This window comes from Oncorhynchus nerka, linkage group LG28 (assembly GCF_034236695.1).
Source record: "Oncorhynchus nerka isolate Pitt River linkage group LG28, Oner_Uvic_2.0, whole genome shotgun sequence".
NCBI lineage: Eukaryota > Metazoa > Chordata > Actinopteri > Salmoniformes > Salmonidae > Oncorhynchus > Oncorhynchus nerka.
Window position 1 is genome coordinate 50,466,897 of NC_088423.1, and position 26,862 is coordinate 50,493,758.

Consider the following 26,862-nt stretch of genomic DNA (forward strand, 5'->3'; position numbering starts at 1 on the left):
GATGAACTCCTCTGCCGTCCCTCGCCTCTCTCTCCAGGCAGCTAGGCCTGGTCCTCTGAGCCCTGGCCCCAGCCTCATGTTCCACTGCCTCATCCTCAATGTCCCAGCTAGCTAGTTGTCCACTCTCTTGTTATCTGTGTTTTCCTGGCATTTCACTCTTCTAGGTTATCTCTTCATGTGCGACATGAAGCATTCACCCACATCTTCTCTGTGGCCTGGCAATCCTCTCTGGTCTTCTGTGTGTTAGCGTTCACCCACTGTTCTCTGTGTGCGACAGTGGATCTTTGCTCCCTGGTTTTCTTTGTCCTGGCAGTCTGGTTCTTTGTGTGTAAGCACTCTTTTCTCTCAAGTTATCTGTGTTCTGGGGTGTATTCACTCGGGACCAAATGGATCCAAACGTAAGCAAACAAAGCGGAACAGGGAGGGACCGTCCTGAATTTCTAACGGTTTGGACTAATAATTACACACCTGGTCTGGACCTCTGGTGTTCAGTGTCCTGCCCTGTGGTTCTTTACCTGAATTATTTGAGCCCTACTGCCCTTATTGCTAGATCTTTTAAACTATAGTGAATTGCTTAATCAACTTCTCTGTCATTTAAGCCATGGTGTACCACTGCTTGGTGATGATGTGGTTTCATTATATCATTAATACTTTTACATTTCAATCTCTAAACTACTCTAATATTCCTTTCTGAAAATAGCAGATAGGTTGGGTACATATGCAAATGCTTTAGTTGCCTGAATTTGATAGTAAGGACACTGTAGCAAACCCATATTGGGGTTAAAAACCATGTAAAGTATCTAATGTGCACTTTAAATTCACTAAGTATTCATTTATTCATGAATTAAATTGGCAACAATGTTTTTACTTAAAAAATATATATAAATATTTACCAGGAATATACATGTCAATCATTCCCTCAGTTTTTCCTTGACCATTAGCAGCTACATTTTGAATGACTGACGTATTGTTAACTTAACGATTTTCGAAAGTTCGAGAACGTGCAATTACATTTCTGTATTTCTATCAATTTATTTAGCCATTTGGTTATCATGGCAGCATGGTTTGGTAATGAAAGAATTAAGAAGGTTGCTGACTCATGTTTTGGGTTATCTACTATACTTGTAGCTTTGCCTAGGCTATATTCTCAATGGCTGAAATGTACAGAGCAAACACTGTTATCTATTCCATGGGATATTGTTAGATCATTTACATTAAAAGTCAAATGTATTCATGTGCCAGATGTTGCACCCTAATGATTTATGAATTGCTTTGAATAACTACAATGGATTGTCATTCAAATGTCCAGGGGTAGAAATGGAATAGTGTGAAAAGTTGTCCATTTTCTCCAGTAGGAAAATACAGTGCAACCTTCTTTGAAATATCCTTGAAAATATTTGAACAGGTATATAATGTAATCCTGGTGAAGCTTACTATGAAAGAATAACAAATCAGTATTATTTTTGTGTATGTAAAATATCCTTTATTGATATTTTGCAAGCATGATATATGAGTGAAAAGACTTTAAAAGTTTAGTCCAAATTGAGAGTAACATTTTCTTTGCCACCGAGGTAAAAAGCTGGGACAAAATCGCATCCCATCCGTATTTTATATCAAACAAACATCTTTCAGTAAAAACACTCTAGTTCGGTCATTTATTACACTCATATTAATGTATCACATTCGATTAATGGTAGGGAATGTTTGAACTAAACAAATCAAACGGAAACCCTAACACCAACTGTAATAAATTACCCCAAAAAAACACATGCATGTGTACACGGCATAAATAATATATAAAAAGTCCATATAAAAAAAACATTTAAGTAAAATAAGGAGCAAAATTTCCTTGGGTGGGATTCAAATAGGTTATTACAGTGAAGAATAACACTGTAAAGTTATAACTTAAATGTCAAGCAATACCTTGTATTCTTTAGAATAAAATATACAGATATTCCTGTCTAGGTAGGCTATCAGAAAACAGACATGTATTTAATGTACACAGACATCAAAGGGTAGATGGATGACTTAAAACTATACAGTATGTGACACATGATACTTACTGCTGAGGCACAATCATTTTTGAAGTTGTTTGTTCGGTTATTTGAACACCTTTTTGTTTTCTAAAAAAGCAGATCGAGGAATAGTTTATTTTTCCTCCTGAACATGTGAAATACACATTAATTAGACTTGTTCTTCAACATGCAATTTCTTGACAATGTATAAAAATCGTGTGTGTGTGTTTAGTACATGTGTATGTATGTTCATGAGTAAGTGTGTGTTCAGTTGGCAACTCAGTAGCGATGCTCCCCTCGGGTCATGTGTGACGAAAACTCGTAACGGTCCTGACTGCGATGGCCACAGAGGTTGCACTCGAAGGGGTCTCGGAAGCCATGGCAGCCCATGTGGATGGTGTACATCACATGGTCTAGGAAGAGGATGCGGCAGTGTTCACAGCGATATGCCCTCACCTGCTCCCCCTCTCCACTCAGCACCTTGAACCCCTCCGAGGCAATCTCGATACTGGCCCGCATGGCTTCGTACTGCCGCTGCTGTTCCTCCTTCCCCAGGGGCAGCACGCCATTACGTACTCCGGACGTGATGTGGTTTGTCAGGTAGATGAGGCCTGAGGCCCCGACACCTGCCCTCTCTTCATTGTTGCTCTCCGTGTCGGTGGAATCCTGGCCACTGTGGCTGGGGGAGCCGTCCTTCTCGCTGGAGGCTGACTTGGACTTTGCGAGCAACAGAAGATTTTCGGCTGCGCTGTCCTTGGCTGACAGGCCGTGGCCCTCTGCAGGGGGCTTGTGGAGGGGGTACATGGAGCCCATGACCCCCATGTCAGAGGAGGTTGGGGAGGTCTGGATGAGCGGTCGGAGTGACTCGGCACCCAGGTAGTTGATGGCACTGTTGATGGCCTGGTCGATGACATGAGGCTGCATCAGTTCCCCCGGGCCACCCTCGAAGGAGATGTCGGAGAGGCGTTTCTCACCTGAGGGTTAGAAAGAGAAAACAGATGAATACCAATGTTAGACTACAATTCAAATTTGAAAAAACTCAGTTTCCTGATATCAAACATTACAAGGACTTATGTTTAATTGTGGTTCTAGTGGTCAATTTATTGGCTTTTGACATATTGAAAAGTGATTCTCCTTATTTAGAATATTCCATTCTTTGCATTTTTCTCATGGCTGATTACTTTACTGACATGTTTTGTAAATATATTTGTATTGTTAGTTTAAGAAAGAGTAATCTTCAGATACATGTATAATACACCAAGGGTAAGGATCAAGTTGAAATCAATGAAAATATTCTCTTTGCTCAACTTAAATAAAACTCAAACATTGTTTTAATGATATGCAGATTCCAGGCACAAGGGTGATCATGCTGAATATGTGCTGTTTTTTTTTAAATAGCTTATTCTGCAGCGCAAAGGTAGCAAATCCAAATGCATCAAACTGAAATACACAATTCTGACAATTGGAACCTAAGTCCTGTGCTTTACATGTTTGTTGGTATGCGAAGGTAGAAGACTTTATCCCTTACCTACAAACTTCTGTGGCATAGTGCTCTTACGTTTGGCTACATTATTAGCTAGTCTGTCTAGCACCAAGGCTCTCTTAGATCCCATCTGGCTTAAGTCTTCCCTCTGCTCATTCTGGTTGCTTTCTTCCTTTACTACTGGAAAGCAAGACAGAAAAGTAGGTTTCAGAATCAAAGTAGTGAAATCTGACCTGATAAAAAGTATAATTACTGTATAACAGGATCTTGCTACAATTTGCTAAAGCATCCCTCCCTGACTGTAGATACATGGCACAATGATGAGGAGGCCTTTATTGACAGATGTGCTGCAGTTGGTATACATTGGCCTTACTCACTAAGCAAAGCAGAGTGATCAACCTTTCTCATCATTTCCTCTTCTAATTTCCTCTTCTTAACCTCTGCACTCTTGCCCCACTTCCTAATGTTGTCAGTTCAGTCGGCTACATGTACATCCGCCCACAATGGATCTCTCCGTAGTATAAAGAGGTCATTTTTACGTGAGCTACATTATCTTACTATAAAAAGCTACATGATCTTACTATATTTATTTAACTTTAAACCATGTTCCACATTCACAAAAGTCTTATAAGATTTTAAGCAGAACTGTCAATACATTTTTAACAAAACATGAACTGAAAAGAGCACAGAATGTTTTTTTTTGTCATGCTCTTATTTATGGTTCATGGACTCACAGAATGAAGTAGTACAACTTGAAGACCATCCAAGAAAATAAGCTGCCGCTTTTTTTTTTTTTTTTTTTACCACATTTCCTTACTGAATAAAGTGTTTCCCCCTTTTAGAATAACTGGATATGAGTCAACAGTAACAGCAAAAAAACACGCCAATATATTATGGAAGCCTTGCATCGGAAGAGAAACATTTATTCTGCAGGTAAATGTCATTAAAATCGAGCCTGACCTGTTGGAAGTATTGTTGCAATTTCAACATTGTTGGTGCATTAATGTTGCCACCAGAGTGAGTCCTGAGTGGTGACGAGTAGTCAAGTTCAAAGTAGGTCAACAGTGTGGGTGAAGGTGAGAGACTGACACACACTAACCTGTATAGATGCTGTTCTGCAGCCCCATGCACTGGAGGTAGTTGTGACACCGCTCCTTGTGTTCCTCCAGAGAGCTACGCTGCTTGTAGCTCCGCCCACAGTAGGCACACTTGTGGGGTTTTCCAACTGCAAGAAGTGACAGCGGTGAGTATTGACAGCATTTGAATTGAGAGCCATTTTTCAAGCATGTGAGATGTCCATTGTACTGTCCATATTGTGAGTGGTGTACATGTACATGTGTTGTATTTTAACTTATAACAATGGAATTCTGTTTCATTCTCCAAAAGACCCAGTCTCCTGTTTCATTGACATGATAAATGTAATGGTTTTATAATAATTTCTTTGCAGATGACCGATATCCCACTGGGCAAAGACGCCAATTCAACGTCTAAGTCCTCGTTGATTCAACTTAATTTCATTGAAATGACGTTGGAAACAATGTTGATTCAACCAGTGTGTGCCCAGTGGGATGGTTCCCACTCCACACTAAGACCACAGAGTACAGGGCAGGTGTTCCCTCACAATTCCACTGGGTAAGTACCACCACCTGGAAAGTTGATTAGGCCCTAAACGGGAGAAATTGGACTGAAACAGTGAGGGACTACATGGATTACATGGTCCATTTTTTGTTTCTGTTTCAAAACCTTTTTAAAATGTTGCGTGCCCTAAATGTCCACAACACACTGACCACTAATCCTATCCTCCTAACTCACCAGAGTGGGTACGCAGGTGACCGCTGAGGGCGTCTCTCCGGCGACAGGCATAGTTGCACAGGTGACACTTGAAGGGCTTCTCTCCTGAGTGGAGCTTGATGTGACGTAGCAGGTTGCCTTTCTGGGTGAAAGAAGCGCCACACTGGGTGCACTGGAATGGACGCTCTCCTGAGGACAAGAAACACCACACAGCAGGTTGTTAGGGCCAGCACACAGGAGCAGCTGCCACTCATCTACAGTATGTATCAACACTTTAAATGTAATTGGCTCATTGCAAATGAGTGTTGGCATATTTTTCACTGACAAGCACACTTTTGTAATCTCACAAATACATAACTGCAGTATAGGTGTCTTTGTGAGTTATGCAAATATTATCATGTAGAAAAAATAGGAATATTTTCAGCAAAATCTTGTTTTATGAGCTCGGACACAAAATGACAATAATGTACATTACAGCAGATTAGTATTTTGTTTGTAAGAGTAGGCCTATATGAATGGAATTCTATGCTTTATATAACCGAGGGTTAATGCAAAGTGTTGACAGTGTGTGGGGAATGTATGAACGTGCTTTCTCTTTTGTCATCTTACAGTATGAGATGGACCCATTTTTGTCATTTGTATCAGTTTATCAACCATTCTGAGTTTGTCATTTTGCTTTGAGCCGCACCAATGTCGGCTCGGCTCAATGAGAACAGCCTCTCTTCAGAGAATAATGGGTCAGGTATTGAGCCATTGTCTGAATTTTGCTATCTGGATGCAAGAACTAAAGCATCTCCACCAATAGCACCACTGTGGATGTGAATGTGGGGTCACTGTACCGCAAGACTCCCAAGCACTAGAACACGGTGAATGATGGAGGAACTCTGAGCACAGGCCAATCAACCAGCCTATGAGGGTTTGAGAGCGGAGTGACACTCCATTTCTCCATGCACTCCCTGGCCCTGAACCTCGGAGCCGAATGGCGCTCTGATCGAACAAGAGCCTTTCAGACTCAGGCTGCCAGTTCCGTAATGCACCAGTGCCTGGGTCAATTTGATCAGAAAATCTCTTCTTTTTTTTCTCTTCTTCTTCGTCTCTAAAATAAGAGCAGCCCATCACAATGCAAATTCAAGCTCATTTGAATAAAGTGAAGGAAACACTTTGTGTTGAGAGCCAGTCTTCCTGATCAGTGGTTCTGGAATAAACCAATATCTAGCCTCTCTGAGTGTTGTGGCATTCTGTGAGAAGGTTTTAATATGGCTTTTTTTTCTCTCAAAAGGCCCCATAAAATAAGAGTTACCAGTGAAGCAGCAAAAATATAGAAAAAAGGAAACTCATTAAAAATGCATTTCAGGAGCAGAGACACCACAGAATATTTTCTATTTAAATAGGAGGCACTTCATTATATATTTTATTATATGTTATTTTGCATTTACATTAGTCTAGTGTTCCTTTCTTCCATTTTGGGTTTCATTAGTTTCTAAAGCTTGACAGTTAAGTGCCTTTTTGAAAAATGTTCCCCGCCACTGGTTTGGGTTCATTACAATAGAATATCAATTCTGAATTTTGAAAAACTTGTAATACTCGGATAATTGCCATTTTGTGGAGATTCCATTTAATTGCTGCAGATATCCTGTTTTTCAACTGTGATATAAGGGCATGTTTAGGGATTGTATTCATCATACTTTTTCAATCTTATCACACAACAAATTGATCACGAGCCACTTCTCTCACGTGATCATTTAAAAGAACACTCCGAGAATTATAATTGTATAGTGGCTTCCTCAGTCACCAATACAGAATATAGTGTAGATACTACAAATGACAGATGACATACTTGACTATATTTCGATATTTCAGTCTAAAACATCCCTTTACAGCATTATAGACCAATATAATGACTATAGCACAGTAACTATGGGAAAATATGCCTCTGAAACTAATCCAAACCAATGAAAGCTATATATTATCCACATAAAGAAACTCAACAATGTTTAATAACACATTATCTACTCATGTTAATATCTGCCATCATCAAATAGCTCCAATTGTTTAAGTAATAACTTTTACAAAAACAAGTATTCAACTGCTTCATTGCACCTCAATTACGGAGAAGTGACATGGTAACAGTTAGCAGCTCCTGGTGCTTATCTCGTTGAATTAAACACAATCGGTGGATGCCTAGCACTGTAGCATGGTAGCCTACTAAGTGGTACTTAGTGGTCAAATATTCAAAAACATATTTATTAGGTGACACCGTAATTGCCATTTTAGATTTCCAAGTAAATACCACGTAAATGGCGGACTCTAAAATAGTGTGAAACCCCAATTACTTGTGTTGAAGCCTATAACTCATGCTATGTAGGCAACTTTGGAATAAGACCTAAGAACACAGACTAACCCTAATAGTGCTCTGTCTACTGCTCTCAGTGTCTCAAGTGAAGATAAAGACACTGACAGAATCCATCTCATCTTCTCTACCCCACATACACATAATCTCTCTGTAAGGCTACCAGTGAGCGTAGCGTGGGTGCAAAGTAAGGGCGATGAGTATCGCGGATGGCTTACCAGTGTGGCTTCGCTTGTGCACCATCAGCACATTGGGGCCAATGCAAACTATCCCACAGATATCACACTTGAGCTTCCCGTTGGGCAGGCGGATACCCCCAGCCGAGGAGTAGGGGCCCTTGCTGTCGGGGCCGCCTGCATGGGAGCCGTTCACTTTGGCCCCCGAGGCATCGAGCACGCGCAAGTCTTCCGCACACTCCTCCTCCTCCTCGCCATTCATCATCATGTCAATGGCGAGCCCATTCTCCTCGTCACTGCGAGCCTCAACTTTAATGTTACAGGCTGGAAAAGAGGGCAGTGGGCCACTGTTTAGAATAGGAACATGTTTGTGGGGGACTATAGCCTAACTAACTGTGTAGAAATATGAGTACATTACTATATTACTATTTGACTAGATGTAAATCTTTGACTTTCTATGGGACAATATGTGACTTTTTAGTTTAAGGGCATGTGTCTATGTCTCCCTCTACTTGACTGGTTGTTTTAGTCTATGAGGTCTATGAACACCTGTGAGAGCATGCCTCACCTCCAATTAACTTACTGATAGGAATAGTTAATTGCGGCGTGAGAGCATTTATATCAGCACTTTCTGTGCAGCAATCCTCAATTCAACTTTATTGGCTGAGTACACTAGGACAAAACTTTGAAACAAATTTGCTGAACTCATGCAGTGGGTTCTTGTGATCAATGTTCCAGATCAAACATAACAGATGAATAATATAGATTTCTTTTAAACTTTTGCTAAAGAAGATGGTGAAACTATATACTGCATCTCTCATCATCACTCTTCTGTGAAAATGACAGCAAGATAAACAGGAAACAGAGACACAGGAAGCCGTGTGAAACTAAGGATGGCAGCGGTGTCAACCAGACCAACAAACTATGATAAAGGCACACACAAACACGCATGCACATACACACACACACACACACACACACACACACACACACACACACACACACACACACACACACACACACACACACACACACACACACACACACACACACACACACACACACACACACACACACACATTGATTGGATTTTATTTTTTAAGTAATCAAATTAAGGAAATGTTGTATTTTTTTCACCCAACTTTTAAGCTAAATCCAATGACATGGTGAACTGTTTTTGTAGATTTCATGTTGAATTCACGTTAGGTGACAACTCAACCAAATGTAAATCAAAACTAGACGTTGGAACTAATATCGATTTCAACTGCCCCCATTGTCACTTCATCCTGGCGCCGGGTTTGCATAACTGTTGTCATTATTTTCAATGGCTTTGTAACCAGACTATGGCATGACAATAATTTGAATCGACGATTATTGTCTCAATAAAAGCACACGTTTTAAAGGAGCGAGTGTAAAAAGGAAATGTGACGACAAGTGCTCGATTTTAAATACTGGAGGGAATAAACACTTGAAACCTGGCAAACCCCTCAACCTCATTTGCATTTCATGGTGGCTGATTTCCTCATGTGTCTACCTTGTTTGTACACCCAAAGAGGAAGAAGTGGAAATAATGAATTATAGGAATCTATAGGGGAAAAAAGGGGAAGCGTCAGAAACGAGGCCTGCCTAACCAAAATACCAAGAATTATGGAGAAGTGACAGAAAGGGAAGCACAGACAAGGAATTGTAAAACGGTGTAACTGAAACTTGAGTCTATTTTGCAGGACTCTTGTTTTCACTGACACTTGGGAGGGAACAAGCTTCCATAGTGCGTGATTCATCCAGTGAAAGCGGAAAGGCAACTGGTGTGAACACAGTGACTTCCTGTTGCTCTCGAACACAACTTCATTATCAACCCAACACCACCATCTTGGTGATGCTGGATGAAATCAGCATTTGGTGTACAGCACTATGCTAGCTATTCAAATAATCAAAATCAACATCACATTGGTGATAGTGGATTGACCAAAGAACAATTCGTGTTAGAATTAGTGATATTATGCTAACTGCTGAAATACTGTAAGTTCAGGGCAGTATAATGCTCCTCCCTCGCATTACAACATTTTGTCTGTTGCCCTGTTGTCACTTTGCAATTGGACACATAGCCTACATGTTTTTCCACTGAGCAGGCGAGGTGAAGAGAACACAAACCACACGCCTATAGAACACAAAGGAAGCTAGCTAGATGAAAGCAGAAAGGCACGAAATAGAACAGAAAGAGAGAGCGCAACCCAGGCAGAGAGGCAATGATAACTCTGAAGAGCACATTTTCAATAACCACTGAATTAAGGCCTGCATGTCTCCAAACATGTTAGGCCTACAGGTCAGCCAGAACAATAGACATGAAGATGACTGGGTGGTTGGCTACAACATGAATACAACCATTTTCCAACTTCTACATGATTACAGTAATGAGAGAAAAATATGTTAGTACCTTCTATGTCTTTGTTGTTCGGTTTAATGTAATGCATAAAACTTGTAACGTATTTGGGGGTTCGTCTGGGATTTCACTTATTTATTTGCATCAGAGAAAACAAGTGATAGACAGCAATACAGAAAAAATGAAATAAAACATTTAACGATGTGCAGGTGTGGTTTTATACAATACATAATATACAATACATAAGAACAAAAATAAGAAAGATTATGAATGTATAAGTTAATTGATCAGTAATCACACACGCACAAAAAATGTGCTTTGTTAAAGAGTGTGTGTGTGTGTGTGTGTGTGTGTGTGTGTGTGTGTGTGTGTGTGTGTGTGTGTGTGTGTGTGTGTGTGTGTGTGTGAGAGAGAGAGAGTTACAGTGCCAGTCAAAAGTTTGGACATACCTTCTCATTCAAGGGTTTTTCTTAATTTTTACTATTTTCTACATTGTAGAATAACAGTGAAGACATCAAAACTATGAAATAACACATACGTATGGAATCATGTAGTAAACAAAAAAGTGTTAAACAAATCAAAATATTTTAGATTCTTCAAAGTAGCCACCCTTTGCCTTGATGACAGCTTTGCACACTCTTGGCATTCTCTCAACCAGTTTCACGAGGGAGTCACCTGGAATATATTTGTTAAAAGTTCATTTGTGGAATTTCTATCCTTTTTAATGCGTTTGAGTCAATCAGTTGTGTTGTGACAAAGTAGGGGTGTTATACGAAGATAGCCCTATTTGGTAAAAGACCAAGTCCATGTTAGGGCAAGAACAGCTCATATGAACAAGGAGAAACGATAGTCCATCATTACTTTAAGACATGAAGGTCAGTCAATCTGGAAAATTCCAAGAACTTTGAAAGATTCTTTATGTGCAGTCGCAAAAACCATCAAGCGTTATGATGAAACTGGCTCTCATGAGGACCGCCACAGGAAAGGAAGACCGAGAGTTACCTCTGCTGCAGAGGATAAGTTCATTAGAGTTAATTAACTGCACCTCAGATTGCAGCCCAAATAAATGCTTCACAGAGGCCAAGTAACAGACACATCTCAGCATCAATTGTTCAGAGGAGACTACGTGAATCAGGCCTTCATGGTCGAATTTCTGCAAAGAAACCACTACTAAAGGACACCAATAAGAAGAAGAGACTTCCTTGGGCCAAGAAACACGAGCAATGGACATTAGACTGGTGGAAATCTGTCCTTTGATCTGATTTGAATGATTTGAGAATTTGAGATTTTTGGTTCCAATCGCTGTGTCTTTGTGAGACGCGGAGGAGGTGAACGGATGATCTCCGCATGTGTGGTTCCCACCGTGAAGCATGGAGGAAGAGGTGTGGGGATGCTTTGCTGGTGATTTATTTAGAATTCAAGGCACATTTAACCAGCATGTCTGTCACAGCATTATGCAGCAATACGCCATCCCGTCTGGTTTGCTCTTAGTGAGACTATCATTTGTTTTTCAACAGGACAATGACCAAAACAACACCTCCAGGCTGTGTAAGGGCTACTTGACCAAGGAGGAGAGTGATGGTGCTGCATCAGATGATCCTCCGACCTCAACCCAATTGAGATGGTTTGGGATGAATTGGACTGCAGAGTGTAGGAAAAGCAGCCAACAAGTGCTCAGCATATGTGGGAACTACTTCAAGAGTTCCCACTGTTGGAAAAGCATTCCTCATGAAGCTGGTAAAGATAATGCAAGAGTGTGCAAAGCTGTCATCAAGGCAATGTATGGCTATTTTAAAGAATCTCAAAAATAAAATATATTTGGGTTTGTTAAACACTTTTTTGGTTACTACATGATTCCATATGTGTTATTTCATAGTTTTGATGTCTTCACTATTATTCAATGCAGAAAATAGTAAAATAAAGACAAACCCTTGAATGAGTAGGTGTGTCCTGGATACAGCCCTTAGCCGTGGTATATTGACCATATACCACAAACTTTGAGGTGCCTTATTGCTATTGTTAATTGGTTACCAATGTAAATAACTTGAAAATAAAGAGAGCCGCACACTCTAGGAGCTCAGATGCAAAAATGTCATTACCAAGGTGTCGAAACGTTGGTAATTAAATGTTTGCATCTGAGCTCCTAGAGTGTGCGGCTCTCTTTTATTTTCAAGTTTTCTACTCCGCTAGCCAGCACCTCGTCTTAATAGGTGTGCGTTTCTTTTTCTTCTAGACCAATGTAAATAAAACACTAAACAAGTATTTTTGTATCATACCCGTGTCATATTGTCTGATATACACACAGCTGAAATGTTGTTTCAGCCAATCAGCATTGAGAACCCAAACTACCACATTTATAATTATTGTTAATTTGACTTAAATGTCTGACATTGACATTGAAAGGCAGATTTAGAGATGAATTGCAGTTGTTTTATTGCTCTCATTGTTTGTCCTTCTCTGTGTGATTTAACACTTGCTTCCCAAAACAAGTAAATCAAGGTGTGTGACTGTGTGACAAACATGATATAAAGTAAAAACCCTTCTATTGTTTTACCAGGCATGTCAGTACAATGATGTCCTACACCGTCCAAACCCAGATGACGTTGGGCCAATCGTACGCCATCCTATGGGACTCCCAAACACTGCCGGTTGTGAAACAGCCTGGATTTGAACCAGGGTGTCTGTAGTGACGCCTCTAGCACTGAAATGTAGTGCCTTAGGCCGCTGCGTCACTCGGGAGCCCCCCTTCTTCCCATCCCGAATTCTGTCGCAATTTCCCCATACTGTATATCTCTGAGAAGCTACAGCACAGCAGTAGTAGTTCCCTCTGCCTTGCTAGGTTCAGTGCTATCTACCTCAGCTATGTGATAGTGAGTAAGAGAGGGGCCAGAGCGACAACATGAGGGTTGGGGTAGAGCACTTGAAGCTCAGGTATCTTTCCAGAGACTTTCCATGACAAAACCCTGGGCTTATTCACTTTACTTGGAAGTTAAAGAAATAAACATACTTTTCAACACTGTAGACTATCATATAAAACCAGCAAAAAAGAAATGTCCTATTACTGTCAACTGCGTTTATTTTCAGCAAACTTAACGTGTAAATATTTGCATGAACATAACAAGATTCAACAACTGAGACATAAACTGAACAAGTTCCACAGACATGTGACTAACAGAAATTGAATAATGTGTCCCTGAACAAAGGGGTGGTCAAAATCAAAAGTAACAATCAGTATCTGGTGTGGCCACCAGCTGCATTAAGTACTGCAGTCCATCTCCTCCTCATGGACTCCACCAGATATGCCAGTTCTTGCTGTGAGATGTTACCCCACTCTTCCACCAAGGCACCTGCAAGTTCCCAGACATTTCTGGGGAGAATGGCCCTAGCCCTCACCCTCCGATCCAACAGGTCCCAGACTTGCTCAATGAGATTGAGATCCGGGCTCTTCGCGGGCCATGGTAGAACACTGACATTCCTGTCTTGCAGGAAATCATGCACAGAAGGAGCAGTATGGCTGGTGGCATTGTCATGCTGGAGGATCATGTCAGGATGAGCCTGTAGGAAGGGTACCATATGAGGGAGGAGGATGTCTTCCCTGTAACACACAGCGTTGAAATTGCCTGAAATGACAACAAGCTCAGTCTGATGATGTTGTGACACACCGCCCCAGACCATGACGGACCCTCTACCTCCAAATCGATCCCGCTCCAGAGTACAGGCCTCGGTGTAACGCTCATTCCTTCGACAATATACACGAATCCGACCATCACCCCTGGTGAGACAAAACCGCGATTCGTCAGTGAAGATACGTTTTTGCCAGTCCCGTCTGGTCCAGCGACGGTGGGTTTGTGCCCATAGGCGATTTTGTTGCCGGTGATGTCTGGTGAGGACCTACCTTAGAACGGGCCTACAAGCCCTCAGTCCAGCCTCTCTCAGACTATTGCGGACAGTCTGAGCACTGATGGAGGGATTGTGCATCCGGGTGTGCGTCCGGGTGTAACTCGGGCAGTTGTTGTTGCCATCCTGTACCTGTCCCGCAGGTGTGATGTTCGGATGTACCGATCCTGTGCAGGTGTTGTTACACATGGTCTTCCACTGCGAGGACGATCAGCTGTCCGTCCTGTCTCCCTGTAGCGCTGTCTTAGGCGTCTCACAGTACAGACATTGCAATTTATTGCCCTAGCCACATCTAGTCCTAGTCCTCACGCCTCCTTGCAGCATGCCTAAGGCACGTTCACGTAGATGAGAAGGATCCCTGGGCATCTTTCTTTTGGTGTTTTTCAGAGTCAGTAGAAAGGCCTCTTTAGTGTCCTAAGTTTTCACAACTGTGACCTTAATTGCCTACCGTTTGTAAGCTGTTAGTGTCTTAACGACCATTCCACAGGTGCATGTTCATTAATTGTTTATGGTTCATTGAACAAGCATGGGAAACAGTGTTTAAACCCTTTACATTGAAGATCTGTGAAGTTATTTGGATTTTTACAAATTATCTTTGAAAGACAGGTTCCTGAAAAGGGACGTTTCTTTTTTTGCTGAGTTTACTTAGTAACAGTTCCAGCTTCCTTGATTTGATACATTGGTACAAAAGAGACACTACATTTCTAAATTCACAAGCTATACTGAACAAAAATATAAATTCAAAGTGTTGGTCCCATGTTTCATGAGCTGAAATAAAAAATCCCAGATATTTTCCATAAGCACATAAAGCATATTTCTCTCAATTGTTGTGCACAAATTTGTTTGCATCCCTATTTCTCCTTTGCCAAGATAGTCCATCCACCTGACAGGTGTGGCATATCAATAAGCTGATTAAACCGCATGATCATTACACAGCCTTGTGTTGGGGACAATAAAAACGTTTTGTCACACAACACAATGCCACAGATGTCTCAAGTTTTGAGGGATCATGCAATTGGCATGCTGACTGCAGGAATGTCCACCAGAGCTGTTGCCAGAGAATTAACAGTAGAAATTAACATTCAAACTGCCTCCAATGTCGTTTTAGAGAATTTGGTAGTACGTCCAATCGGCCTCACAACCACAGACCATGTGTAACCACGCCAGCCCAGAACCTCCACATCCGGCTTCTTCACCTACGAGATTGTCTGAGTGGGGGTGGAGGTCTGAATGGGGGTGGAGGGGGGTTGCTGAGGTTTATGAGTCTGTCATAAAGCTCTTTTGTGGAGAAAAACAAATTCCGATTGGCTGGGCCTGGCTCCCCAGTGGGTGGCCCTGGCTTCCAAGTGGGTGGGCCTATGCCCCCCCCCCCCCCCACCCATGGCTGCACCCCTGCCCAGTCATATGAAATCTATAGATTAGAGCCTAATGAATTTATTGCAATTGACTGATTTCCTTTTATGAACTGTAACTCAGTCAAATACATTTTTGTTCAGTATAAGAAAATAATACACAGGAAACACAGGTAACTGATAACAAGTCATTGGTGTTGGCTTAGATATCTAGGGTGGAAGTAAAAATAGCCTGTTGGAGGTTCCTGTAACGGGGCTTCTTTTCTCACTGCCTGATGAAAATAGGCCAGTGTGTGCTTGCCTGACTGTGGAAACAACCACATGCTGCATGTAAAACCACGTTAATGCCACACTGAACATGACTCCTTTGAGTGTGTCAGTGTTGATTAGGAGCATCAAAAACAAAGTGGACTTTTCTACTAGCCTTGAATTTCCGAGAACTCAAAAGCTTAGCACTCGGGGATGAATTAAACACGGTTGTCGTGAATAACTTAATAGCTCTAATGATTCATAGCGAAAGAGAAATTGTGACATGTCATTTTACTGTCTGTGTGACTGTAATGACCAAATATATATGTTTTAACAATTTAATTCAATAAGGCAACTTGTAAAGCATACTTGTGAGATGATTTGTCTTGTACTCCCCACACAAGGGGAACACTTGTTGTGCTTGTTGACTTGTATGGTGAGGCAATGTAGGATGAACCTGGAGACGCTTTGTAGGACGAACCTATGCTAGCTTTGGAAAGTAAATGGAAAACTGCAAAAAGCAACCAGGCTTTGAGGTCTTGAGCTTCCGTTATACTTTCAGCCTCCTTGTCTCAGTTACACGATCCTGTGTGCGATCTGCACTTCAGGCTCATAGCCTTTGTACCACATGATCCTGACAGATAATAATAACTCCCTGATGCATTTGGGGTTGATCAGCGAGCCAGCGATGCACTGCATAGATATAAGAGTCACTTCCTCTCACACTGGTGATTAGATCTTCAGGGAGTGCAGAGCAACACATATACACAAACACTTACACTCTCTCACACTCAAAGACCAACACATACAACAAACACACACACACTATTGTCTATGTTTAGGCCGACCTCTCTCCTGATTCAGGTCCTCTTCAAAATACTATAAGACCAGATATAGAGATGAAGAATCATTCAACCCGTCCTTAAAAAACAAACTCAACAAAGAACACAATACAGTAACTTTTATCACCGATGACCTCTCATGACCTCTCAGTGAATTTACAAAAACATGTTGAAAGTACTATGGAATAATGTCTGTAACGACATTCCCAAATTGATCAACAAATATCTTTCAATTCACTTAGGAAGCGTGCATAGAAATTCTAGACTGTCTGACTGTGATCTCTAAGTCATAGTCCCCATTGTGCATCAGTGAAGATTTGAGTCATTTGAGCTGTTTTTCCTAATATGTCAAATCTGGCAAGTGAAATGACTAATCATAGGCTCAGCCACAAAGACAGTCATATGGAGAAAGCCATGGCTGACTAGGGCAAACCACAGCAGCATATGCCTGTGTTTCCCATGGCCTACTCTTCTATCTCTAGCTCAACTGCACACTTGCACAGAGCCCCCCCCCAAAGGCGCATTTATGACCAAAATATCAGGAAGTAGTAGGGCCTAGTCCATGTAATGCTTTCAGAAATGTAATCATTTGGTGGATCATGAATAAACATTGGAATTGCAGCTGCTGGACGTGAAAGCCTCATCATGTCTTATGATGATTGCTCCGCAACAAATGACCGACGTGTTCACGTCAACTAAGGTGAATCTTGAGAAAGACACGTGTGTACTTCATGATAGGTAGGGCAGTTACAATAAATTCCCGGTGCATGACAATGGGCATCCTTGTCGTAAACTATGGCATGCTGGCAAGGGCTGGAGTTCCTTATGTGTGCTGCTGAGTTAACAGCTTGACAGTTGAAGTGAAAGCGCGTGTGTGTGTGTGTGTGTTTGCAGGTGCGTTAGCAGTGCGATGCGCTGGGATGTGCCGTGCTGATCTCTGAACGCGACTCTGCTCCTGAAGTCTTTATCTCCTGGAGTGTTGAAACTGACTGATGGCAAGTTCTTCTTAGGAAACTCTTGCACATCCTATTTCAGTTTCCTCTGCTGTGACATGTTATTTGACAGACGCCGCCTCAAAGTGCAACGGTACACGACACCACACCGCTATCTGGAGCTAATACAGAAGGAGCGACATTCTAATTTTACGCCACACTTTATAGCAACACTTACGGTGTATTGTAGTTATCACAATGGATCACCGACACATCCCACAAAGACACCCTAGCTATTGGTTGCATGAGCTACTGTACTTTTAGGCATAGAATATGATATGGTTCACCTTGCATGCAGGTAGGGGTGCTTTTCACAAATGTTCCCATGAAGCAACAATTCAAATTCCAAAACGCCGTGTGGTAAATGCTGCCTGGTGTCCCCTGATATCGCAGTCATGTCCCGAGTTGAAATAAACGTGTACATCAACTAATGCTAATATTATGTCCATGATATTCCCTGGCTTAATTTAGTAACATCCTCATATCAAGGGCACATTAGCCATTCCTTAAGGTTTTGCACATCATGAGACGGATCAGAGAAATGTGCAACCTTTCCTGCCAATGACCTAAATGCATCAGTAACTTTTAGATTGCATGTTCAAAAGAACTGTGTTTGGTTAAAGTGCCAGATTGCAAGTAATGGGTGGATCTAAGGGATTGTTGTTACATGTGGCAACCGCTTGTTGGGATGCCGTTACGAAATGTTATGTTACTAACAAAATAGTTATGTTACTAAGACATTTGTTTTTATGATATGTGCAGTGAGCTCCAAAAGTGTTAGGACAGTGACAATGTTGTTGTTGTTTTGGCTCTGTACTCTGAAATTATACAATGACTACGAGGTTAAAGTGCTGATTTTTTGTAGAGTCTGTCAGCTTTTTGGGGGGCGTATTTGAATCCATATTAGGTGGACTGTTTAGAAATTACAGCAGATTTTGTACATAGTCCCCCATTTTAAGAGACCTAAAGTATTGGGACATATTCACTTATGCTGAGTGTACGAAACATTAGGAACTCATTCCTAATATTGAGTTGCACCCCCTTTTGCACTCAGAACAGCTTCAATTTGTTGGGGCATGGGCTCTACAAGGTCTCAAGACAATTCCACAGGAATGCTGGCCCATGTTGACGCCAATGCTTCCCACAGTTGTGTCATGTTGGCTAGATATCCTTTGTGCAGTGGACCATTTTTGATACACCAGTGAAACTGTTGAGGGCAAAAAAATCCCCAGCAGTGTTGCAGTTCTTGACACACTCAAACCGGTGCGACTGGCACCTACTACCATACCCTATTCAAAGGGACTTAACTCTTTTGTCTTTCCCATTCACCCCCTGAATAGCACACAAACACAATCCATGTCTCCATTGTCTCAAGGCTTAAAAATATTTCTTTAACCTGTCTCATCCCATTCATCTACACTGATTTAAGGTGGATTTAACAAGTGACATAAGGGATCATAGGTTTCACGAGGATTCACCTGGTCAGTCTTTCATGGGAAGAGTGAGAAGGTTACAGAGGCATAAATATCATAACCCCTCCCCTTCAAAAAAGGTTTGCATTTGGGTGGTGTATAATATTTACGCCTCTGTAAATTTCTTACTTTTTATTATTCACGATTCATTCAGGAGTATCCGTAATCATGGTATCATCCACATGAATGTAGAAGTGTTTAGAAACATATTTATGCTTATTTACAATAAAGGTTATTCCAAAATGACACTACATTAATTTCTGTTGGGCACATAATTATCTGATACACGACCCAAACAAAACAACAAATGCATCCAACAAATGTATAGAGTCAAACCTTGATGTAGTCATTGTGTTATAGGAATATGGGACCAAATACTAAACTTTTGACTACTTTAATACACATATAAGTGAATTTGTCCCAATACCTTTGGCGCCCTAAAATGAGAGGACTATGTACAAAAAGTGCTGAAATGTATTTTAAGTGAAGGCGGGTGTAACAAACACATGTATAGTTAATTATTCATGTATTTCATCATGTATTTCCACATCATTTTTAAAAAGATCATTATTTTCATTATTATTAGTAGCAACAACAGTGCTACTACTTTTGTCCTGAGGGTTTACATATTTCTGAAGGTGCTCTGGAAATGGCTAGGTTTTGGGGTATACAGGTAAAGGTTTGATGGATATACTGGTCTAGGTGCAGCAACTTAACTGGTTCATAGGCCTACTGATGTAGGAGTGGTGCGTTAGGGAAGCACGGTGAAACTCATGTGATCTGTCACTCACCCATGCCTTCTTTGTCACCCCTGTTGTTGTGTTGCAGATTGGAGCTAGCAGACAGGTCCTCTGGGATGGGCATGGCCTCGTCGTTCTCCTCAGACACATCATTGGGAGGGGGGCTGTCCCTGCCTACATGGGGAAACACCAGCAAACCCATTAGCCACCAGAACATGGTTCATTATTGCTCATAAGATAGAACCATAATTATCTATAATCTATTACATGTGGTATGACTGTGCCACTCAGCTTGGGCTCTGTGCAACTCACGCTGTGCTTCTCTGTTCTACCAGACATGCTCCTACAGTGCCAGTTCTGAAAACAGAAGCTCTTACCTGGCATCTGAGACATCTCCTGTGCCTCCTCCGTCTCCATTCGGTGCAGGTACTCTAATGGGATAGAGAGACACAGAGATGTAGATGTGTTTAAATGTAATCAACGGCTCCGCAGGGCTGAAAAAAACACAACATTATAAAAAGCCACAGCTGACTAAAGGGGTGACCTCTCTCTGTACAACTCCGTCACCCCGGCAAGATCACTCTTGTCACACCGAAAGACACACCACTGTCCCCCACATTACATTACAAAGAATTACAGACATTTTCATTACAAGTCTGACAGAGAGGGCGGCCTGGGAGAGTGGCTTGGCCCCGCATGATGGGCTATGGCGATGGGGGTGCTGGGAAGGGGCTTTCAGACCACATTTGTTATTTATTGTTAATTTCCTGCCACGTAATCATCCACAAATGCAAACTGACTGCCGCAAAATTAAGCAGAAAATTAACTGGCCCTAGGTCACTGAGGATGCGGCTGTTTGCCCGTGCCAAGCTTATCGGCGCTCGTGTTCGCTCTAATTTACTGAGCATGCATCGCTGAGCGCGCCACTATCCGAGCACAGACATGTGCGAGAGGAGCCACAATCAGAAACAAAGAGAGAGGAGAGGGAGAAAGATAAGAAAGAGAGAGAGAGGAAGAGGGAGACAGACAGTCCGAGAGAGATGCAGAGCGGGACCCGGAAAGAGAGAGCGAGACAGAGAAAGATAGAGAGGGGGAAGATACAGAGATAGAGAGGGGAGGGAACCAAGACTGACAGGGAGTGTGCCAGAGAGCGAAAGTGGAGAGGGAGAACCAGGGACAGAGAGATCGATAGAGGAAGGCCGAGGGGCCCCGAAGTAAGTTTCTCTCGCACAAGAGGAGGCAGTTTAATGAAGAAGAGCACATCCCCTGGCCAGAGCCTGCTGCATATCTGAGGAGTCACCAGTGCGCGTGGCCCCATTAATAATGCATCCCCCTCAAGCCTGCAGCAGATGGGCACAACAGCCTCAGCCTCGGCACCGCCACTTCAAGAAGGCCCTTGGTGGAGCCGCTTGCCCGGCCCAGCCAGCCACACAGGGAGAAGTGAAGCTCCCTAAAATAGCGAAGCAAGCCCAAGGGAGAAGGGGAACCTAGGCCTTCCTGTTTTACTGACAGATGGCTCCACACATTTGGAACAAATAGTGGGAAGCCACCAAGCAGCCCCCACCGCTGTTGCAACGCACAATGTTCAGTGGACAGGCGAGTCGAGGCTGAGTTCCACAACCCACAGACACCCAGGACTCACGTGGGGGAGGTGGTGGAGGGGGGTGGGAAGGGCAGAGGTCATTAGTGCAGGAGATGTGGCGCAGAAAGCACAGTTGGTGTTGCGTGCTGATGTGTGTCGATATAAGACTAGGAGGCCATGCCTGCGTCATCATTCTTTAGCATCTGGAGTTTGGAGGTCGAGAGGGGGTGGTATTCTCATGTGCCCTTTTTTTCTGGGCAGATGGTGCGAAGGGAAATACTGATGGTGTTGGTGGGGGACTTTGACAGAAGTGAGAAATGCATTCCCATGTTAAACCACAAGCGAGTTGTGTAGGCATGTGGAGAGCAAGGTGCATGAAAACATTCAGGAAGTTGTATATTCACCCAAAGTGACACCGTTCTTACTTTTAGTACCTGATGCTAGATTCAAGTAATGTTTTGGGGGACGGGGAGCATTTTTCTTATCATACTTTTATTCCCTGTCTAAGGTTCACCGTAATGTTTCATTTTGATCCACAGGCGTTTGTGAAAAAAAGACAATTAGTTGAATTTCTTGCTCTAATGTTTTTTTTTCCTTGTTGATGATTCTCAATATATTGTATATTTTGTGGATGGTTTCATTCAGACAATATTCCAGAATGACACCACCTTCTAAAGTCCAGTATGACAAAACAAGGCACTAACGGCAACAGCTGCTTTATGAAAGTGCCTCATAAAGGGCAGGAAGAGTCATGGCAGTGGGTTTGAGTGCGCTTACTAAGGGGAGGAGAGACAGGAAGAGGGCTGTGGGTTCACAACACCCTCAGTCCTAACTCAAGGGATTGTGTGTGGGTGTGTGTGTGTGGGGGGTGTGTGTGTGGGGGGGGGGGTGCAGAGCAGGGTGCGAACACATGAAATGGAGCAGGGTGGAGACTGAAACAGCCAAACTGTTAAACAGCCAAAGTGGACTACACCAGCACACTTTGGATAATGGGAGGAAGTAAAAACGGACAAACAGGGTTTTATAATATAAACTATAATCTAGTAACTCATATTCATCCTTAAATGTTGGAATATCAACAAAAAAAACATATGCAAATTACATGGGGGCTAATACCAATGAATAAAACAGTCATATATGAAAATCAATACAATCTAGGTGGTGATATAGAACATCAGGCTAAGTTTTTCATACGTTTTTGTTGTTGGTGAAAATTAAAACAAGAAACGTATCATATCAGGTATTCTTACTTTAAATGTTTTTGTTCCCAAACTATTATTAGCATATGCTGCTTCTGTGAGAAGTGTGATTCAAGACTGTACTTGAAACTACTCATTTGTTTCTCCAGAAAATTCCTTTTGACATATGGCATACAAAAAACAATCAGTCATTTGGACAAGAAATTAAGAACAGTGGCTTTTGTGGTAATTTTTTCCTAAAATACAATGTTATCAGTTTGATTAATAATGAGATTTAAAAAAATGGATATGACATTTTGTGTACTGAGTCCCACCTCATCCATTGCGGTGTTAAATAAAACAACATTGGTGCCATAACTCGCTCATGCCTTACCAGCGACCCACCTGTGGTTCCAAACCCACAATTTGGGGAACCATGCCCTACTACACTACACCACGTAATATAATAAACAGTCAAAACAGTCATCTTTTAATATTTATAGAGCAATTTCTCATTGGAAATTAAGGAAATGTGTCGCCATGAATTGAAAGATGATAATCTTACTGAGCAGATGTTTAGGCACCTATTGTAAGGGTTGGAATGGCTACATTACAGGGGCGAAATGAGTTTCCTTATAGGGTCTTCAATTGCATCTGACACACTTCATTACACTCGTTTTCAGTGACGATCATTTTAATAACTGCCTTTCTTTCGCTTTCCCCTTCCTCAGTCTGCTAGTAACAAGGAAGTGGATGTGTCCACAAGCATGTGTTTGCAGCATTTCAACCATCCTCAATCCGAAGAAGCAGATACATAAAATGTCATAATTGTGCTATGGGGTGGGGTGCAAGTCATTGCTTGATTTACTCATAGTAATTTCAATATACTAAGTTGATTTCATATGAGGGCAAGTACATTTGACTCGTTGTTGTGTTTTTAATTTTGGATTCGTTTTTAAAATCAACTTTAAAAAGTATGTAGGCTACTACCATCAAATTGAAATGCAAGTGTTTAGCTGCCCTAAAAAAAAGTGAGTACCTTAGAGAACACCTGCTCTTTCCATGACAGACTGACGAGGTCAATCCAAATGAAAACTTCAGTCAGTTTTTGCCCAGCTGGAGGCTATGTTAACAAAATTGAAGTTAAAACAATTTAAAACAATATCAACGTGGCTTTTGATGCTTTGTGAGTACAAACTGGACAATGCGCAAATTATATACCTTCTTATGTTGAACCAAATGAATTAGACTTGAGTTGGATTTTGCATTGTTTATTTATATAGTTCTACGTTATAGGAATATAATAACCTACGAGTTAAAGTTTGTAGAATTATATGTCCCAGTGCACAGAAGTGTGAGAAGTTTTGTGGACTTGTTTCCCCAATTTTTCTCTCAAAATGAATCTTCCTTTTGTGTTTTTGTTGAATGTCAGTTTCACAACATGTTAACAGTTACTTGAGTCCTGCCCACCAATACTATCTCAACACACAAGTCATGTTCGGCTCAGACCAACCAATGGTTGCGAACGTCTTGGGCACCTTGAAACAGGATTTCGAAGTGTGTCTGTGTGTGTGTCTTTTTCATGTAACTTTGAGAAAGCAGAGAAACACCACGTTTTTTTAATCCTGTAGGCAACGTAGTATAGCTAATTAGTTTCAGCAGTCTCATTGAGGAGTGTTAATATAATGTTTTTGCGTTTATTTGAACTCAGGCCTACTTCGTTTGATTTGTAATAATATGAAGTGGACTTCTGAAATAAGAACTCTTGAATGACATGAAGCTTGAATGACATGAAGCAAAATAGTTATAATTAGATATTCATTCTGGATGCGCACAGTTGCAACAGGTGTTGATCTGGTACGAAAAGTGAAAGGAGTCTATGTAAAACTTGCAAACCACAAAAACGTATTTTTGTTTTTATATTAACCATAATTATTTTAGACTTAATCGTCAATGGCAAGAAATATAACCTAATACTTCTATATGGTCAAGATAATTGTGAGCAATTCCTGCAATCTCCAAAAAGGAGTATGGGAAAAGAGGAATATTTTCCATTATTCCATTATTTTTCTAAGTGCGTTTGATATTAACTACAATGCTGATCAAAATTGTATAACATTCATTAAACATTACAATTTCCCTGGACTTTTTGGTCAAATCCGTTACATGCGCCACTATACAAGTACTCGCATCACAGGATTTCAGACGCTCGCGCACCTGCACCAGACTTCAGGACAATGTTTTCCAATCCGCTACATAGTTCTTTTTTTTTTACGAGTAAGGCCCTTTCTTACTATTTAGAAATACGAATAAACGCTTTAAATTAGTTCGAAGTTAACAAGCATCGTGAAAGTTACTCTACCTGCTATTCCTTGAGTTTGCAATATGAAGTTCTTCCAACTCTCCCCCGCTCCATGTGCAGAAGTTCGAAGCGCCGCGGCAGCCCCATGGAACTCTGCCCTCGGTCCCTCCCCTCTCCACTGTACTTCCTCTTTCCAGCCTAACATTTCTATGTTTCTGTGCTCGACTGAGGCATTTTGCTTGCTTTTATCCAGAGGTCGAGTCTGCTTGGGGAGTGGAGGCAGCAGCCCTTGGCTCTTGCTTTGTATCGTGCCAATAAAAGCTGACACCCAGTAGACCATTACTGGCAGCCATGCATGAGATGGGATGAGGCGCACAGGAGACTGGACGATTCATTGTTTGTTTATTTATTTCGTAGAGAAGGATGGGGACTCCTCACTTGCATATGAGCAGCTCCCCTTCTGTCACCTGTTCTGGCATCCTATAAGAGTCACAGCTCAATTAAAACGACAACTGTGTTGGTTTCAAATGATGTTTAAACAAATATTGTGACAGGTACACCACAACCATTGTGGAAAGTTGCATCTTTCCATGTGCTTTTGTAACAACAAATGGATATTTTCACATATACTCAACCCTATACTTTTATACCATTCGAACACATGTCATTATTGAATCATGAATAATTCAGTGACATTATAGAACTGTAGGCTAGTACGCCTATGCGCTTAATCACCCAAGGTTTTACATTGCTATCCCATCTTTCCAGTAGGACAGAGACCTTTGAGGAGGCAGTGGTTTGCTGAATAACGAGAAAAAATAGATAAGTCTCTAGATCAGTTGATGCTAACTGAGGCTAATGCTCTGGTCTAGAAGTCTCATTTGAAATAATTTATTCCAAGCAGCTCTGCGATTGAAAAAAATGTGAAAGAAAAGTCAAATGTATTAAACACCTAATAACTCTTTAAAGAGACTCCTAAAGACAAGCAACTAATTGACTCAATGCTACTGTCTCATTGCTACTGTATATATACTGATTTTGTATCAGCTGCTTCCTTGTTTAGGAGTACCTCAGCATGTCCCTCCATTGGCAGACTGGGCAGTGTGGATGGATTGCACGAAGAAGTGCTGCCTCTCTTTGCCAAACCCCCCCACCTTTTTACTCATGTCACTACTATATAATTGCATTTTTGTTTAGTGCACTGAAATAAAGTTCTGCCAACATAGTAGCAGCATTTTAGCCAACATATTTTAGGGCACATAAACTTTTGTTTTTTTTTCTTCAGAAAATTCATAGTAGTTTGTAAATGCATATTTAAAAACTAACTTGTTAAGAATATTGGTCTATTACAGTATTGCATGCACAAATGGGATATTGCCTCAAATTATTCAAAGCGATATAATTTGTGGATTAATATTTATAGAAATAGTCAATAAATAATGAGTAATATACCTCTTGTTTTATTCAAACAAATCGGCTCATTTCTCTGCCATGTTTAGTCATTACACCTTAAATGAAGTTTCTGGTACAGTGAATCTGTGCTGCAATATACTATGAGAAAAGTGACTGTTTCTCCCATTATCCCATTCTTTTCTAACCTTTCTGAGTGGTGTTATCTGTGGAGATGCTGCATGTTCTAGATAGCTAAATCCCCTAAACTGTACAGTGGAAGGCAGTCCTTATCTCAAAAGCAGCACAACATTCACAGGCAGTTGGGCTGGTCATTGGCGCAAAAGAGGAACTTTTAGCAGGAGTGTGTTTTTGGTCTGTTGTTTCCACATGCTCCTATGGATTACAACATCCTCCAAAGAGTTATTTTGATTCCGTCTCTATGAAGGCTAGGTACCTTTAGCTACAGTACAGGTCTGGTAAGGAACTCACTGTGAGTGCGAGGCCAACATAAAGAGCTGTGTCATGGCAGAATTAAGGGCCCTGTAGCCCAACTCCTGACCAGAGGCCAGACAGAGGGAATCTCAGAGCAAAAGTGTGAATCAGCACAATGCACATTCCAATCATGTCCAGCAGAGGAGCATGGTTTTCCCAGCTGTAGAGATACCACCC

At 41.5% G+C, this 26,862-nt stretch overlaps 1 protein-coding gene and 1 long non-coding RNA gene across 4 annotated transcripts; one reads left to right on the top strand and one right to left on the bottom strand.

The window, feature by feature from the left end:
• Window positions 1-1,641: 1,641 nt before the first annotated feature.
• LOC115113369 (DNA-binding protein Ikaros) lies at window positions 1,642-25,156 on the bottom strand. 2 transcript variants are annotated; one of them, XM_029640929.2, is made up of 8 exons: window positions 24,862-25,156; window positions 20,117-20,170; window positions 19,791-19,913; window positions 7,858-8,139; window positions 5,311-5,478; window positions 4,598-4,723; window positions 3,544-3,678; window positions 1,642-2,989 (listed from the first exon to the last, which is right to left on the bottom strand). In XM_029640929.2, the coding sequence occupies exons 1-8, from the start codon at window positions 25,139-25,141 to the stop codon at window positions 2,295-2,297; spliced, it is 1,863 nt and encodes a 620-aa protein (XP_029496789.2). In that variant the 5' UTR covers window positions 25,142-25,156; the 3' UTR covers window positions 1,642-2,294. The 2 variants fall into 2 exon arrangements, with proteins under 2 accessions (XP_029496789.2, XP_064868943.1); XM_065012871.1 differs by lacking the exon at window positions 24,862-25,156 and adding an exon at window positions 23,539-23,561.
• On the top strand, window positions 4,718-12,245 carry LOC115113370 (uncharacterized). Of its 2 annotated transcripts, XR_010461705.1 has the most exons (3): window positions 4,718-4,813; window positions 4,946-5,548; window positions 11,713-12,245. It is a non-coding gene; the product is annotated as an uncharacterized LOC115113370 (long non-coding RNA). The 2 variants fall into 2 exon arrangements; XR_003861107.2 differs by lacking the exon at window positions 11,713-12,245 and having other exon boundaries at window positions 4,946-6,453.
• Window positions 25,157-26,862: the final 1,706 nt, after the last annotated feature.

Excerpts from the sequence above, each read along its gene's own strand:
- LOC115113369 (XM_029640929.2), bottom strand. The coding sequence starts at position 25,141 with ATGGTCTACTGGGTGTCAGCTTTTATTGGCACGATACAAAGCAAGAGC. Across the intron at positions 3,679-4,597 it reads GCAGAACAGCATCTATACAG|TAGTAAAGGAAGAAAGCAAC; the intron begins GTTAGTGTGTGT and ends CTTGCTTTCCAG. Across the intron at positions 2,990-3,543 it reads TATGCCACAGAAGTTTGTAG|GTGAGAAACGCCTCTCCGAC; the intron begins GTAAGGGATAAA and ends TCTAACCCTCAG.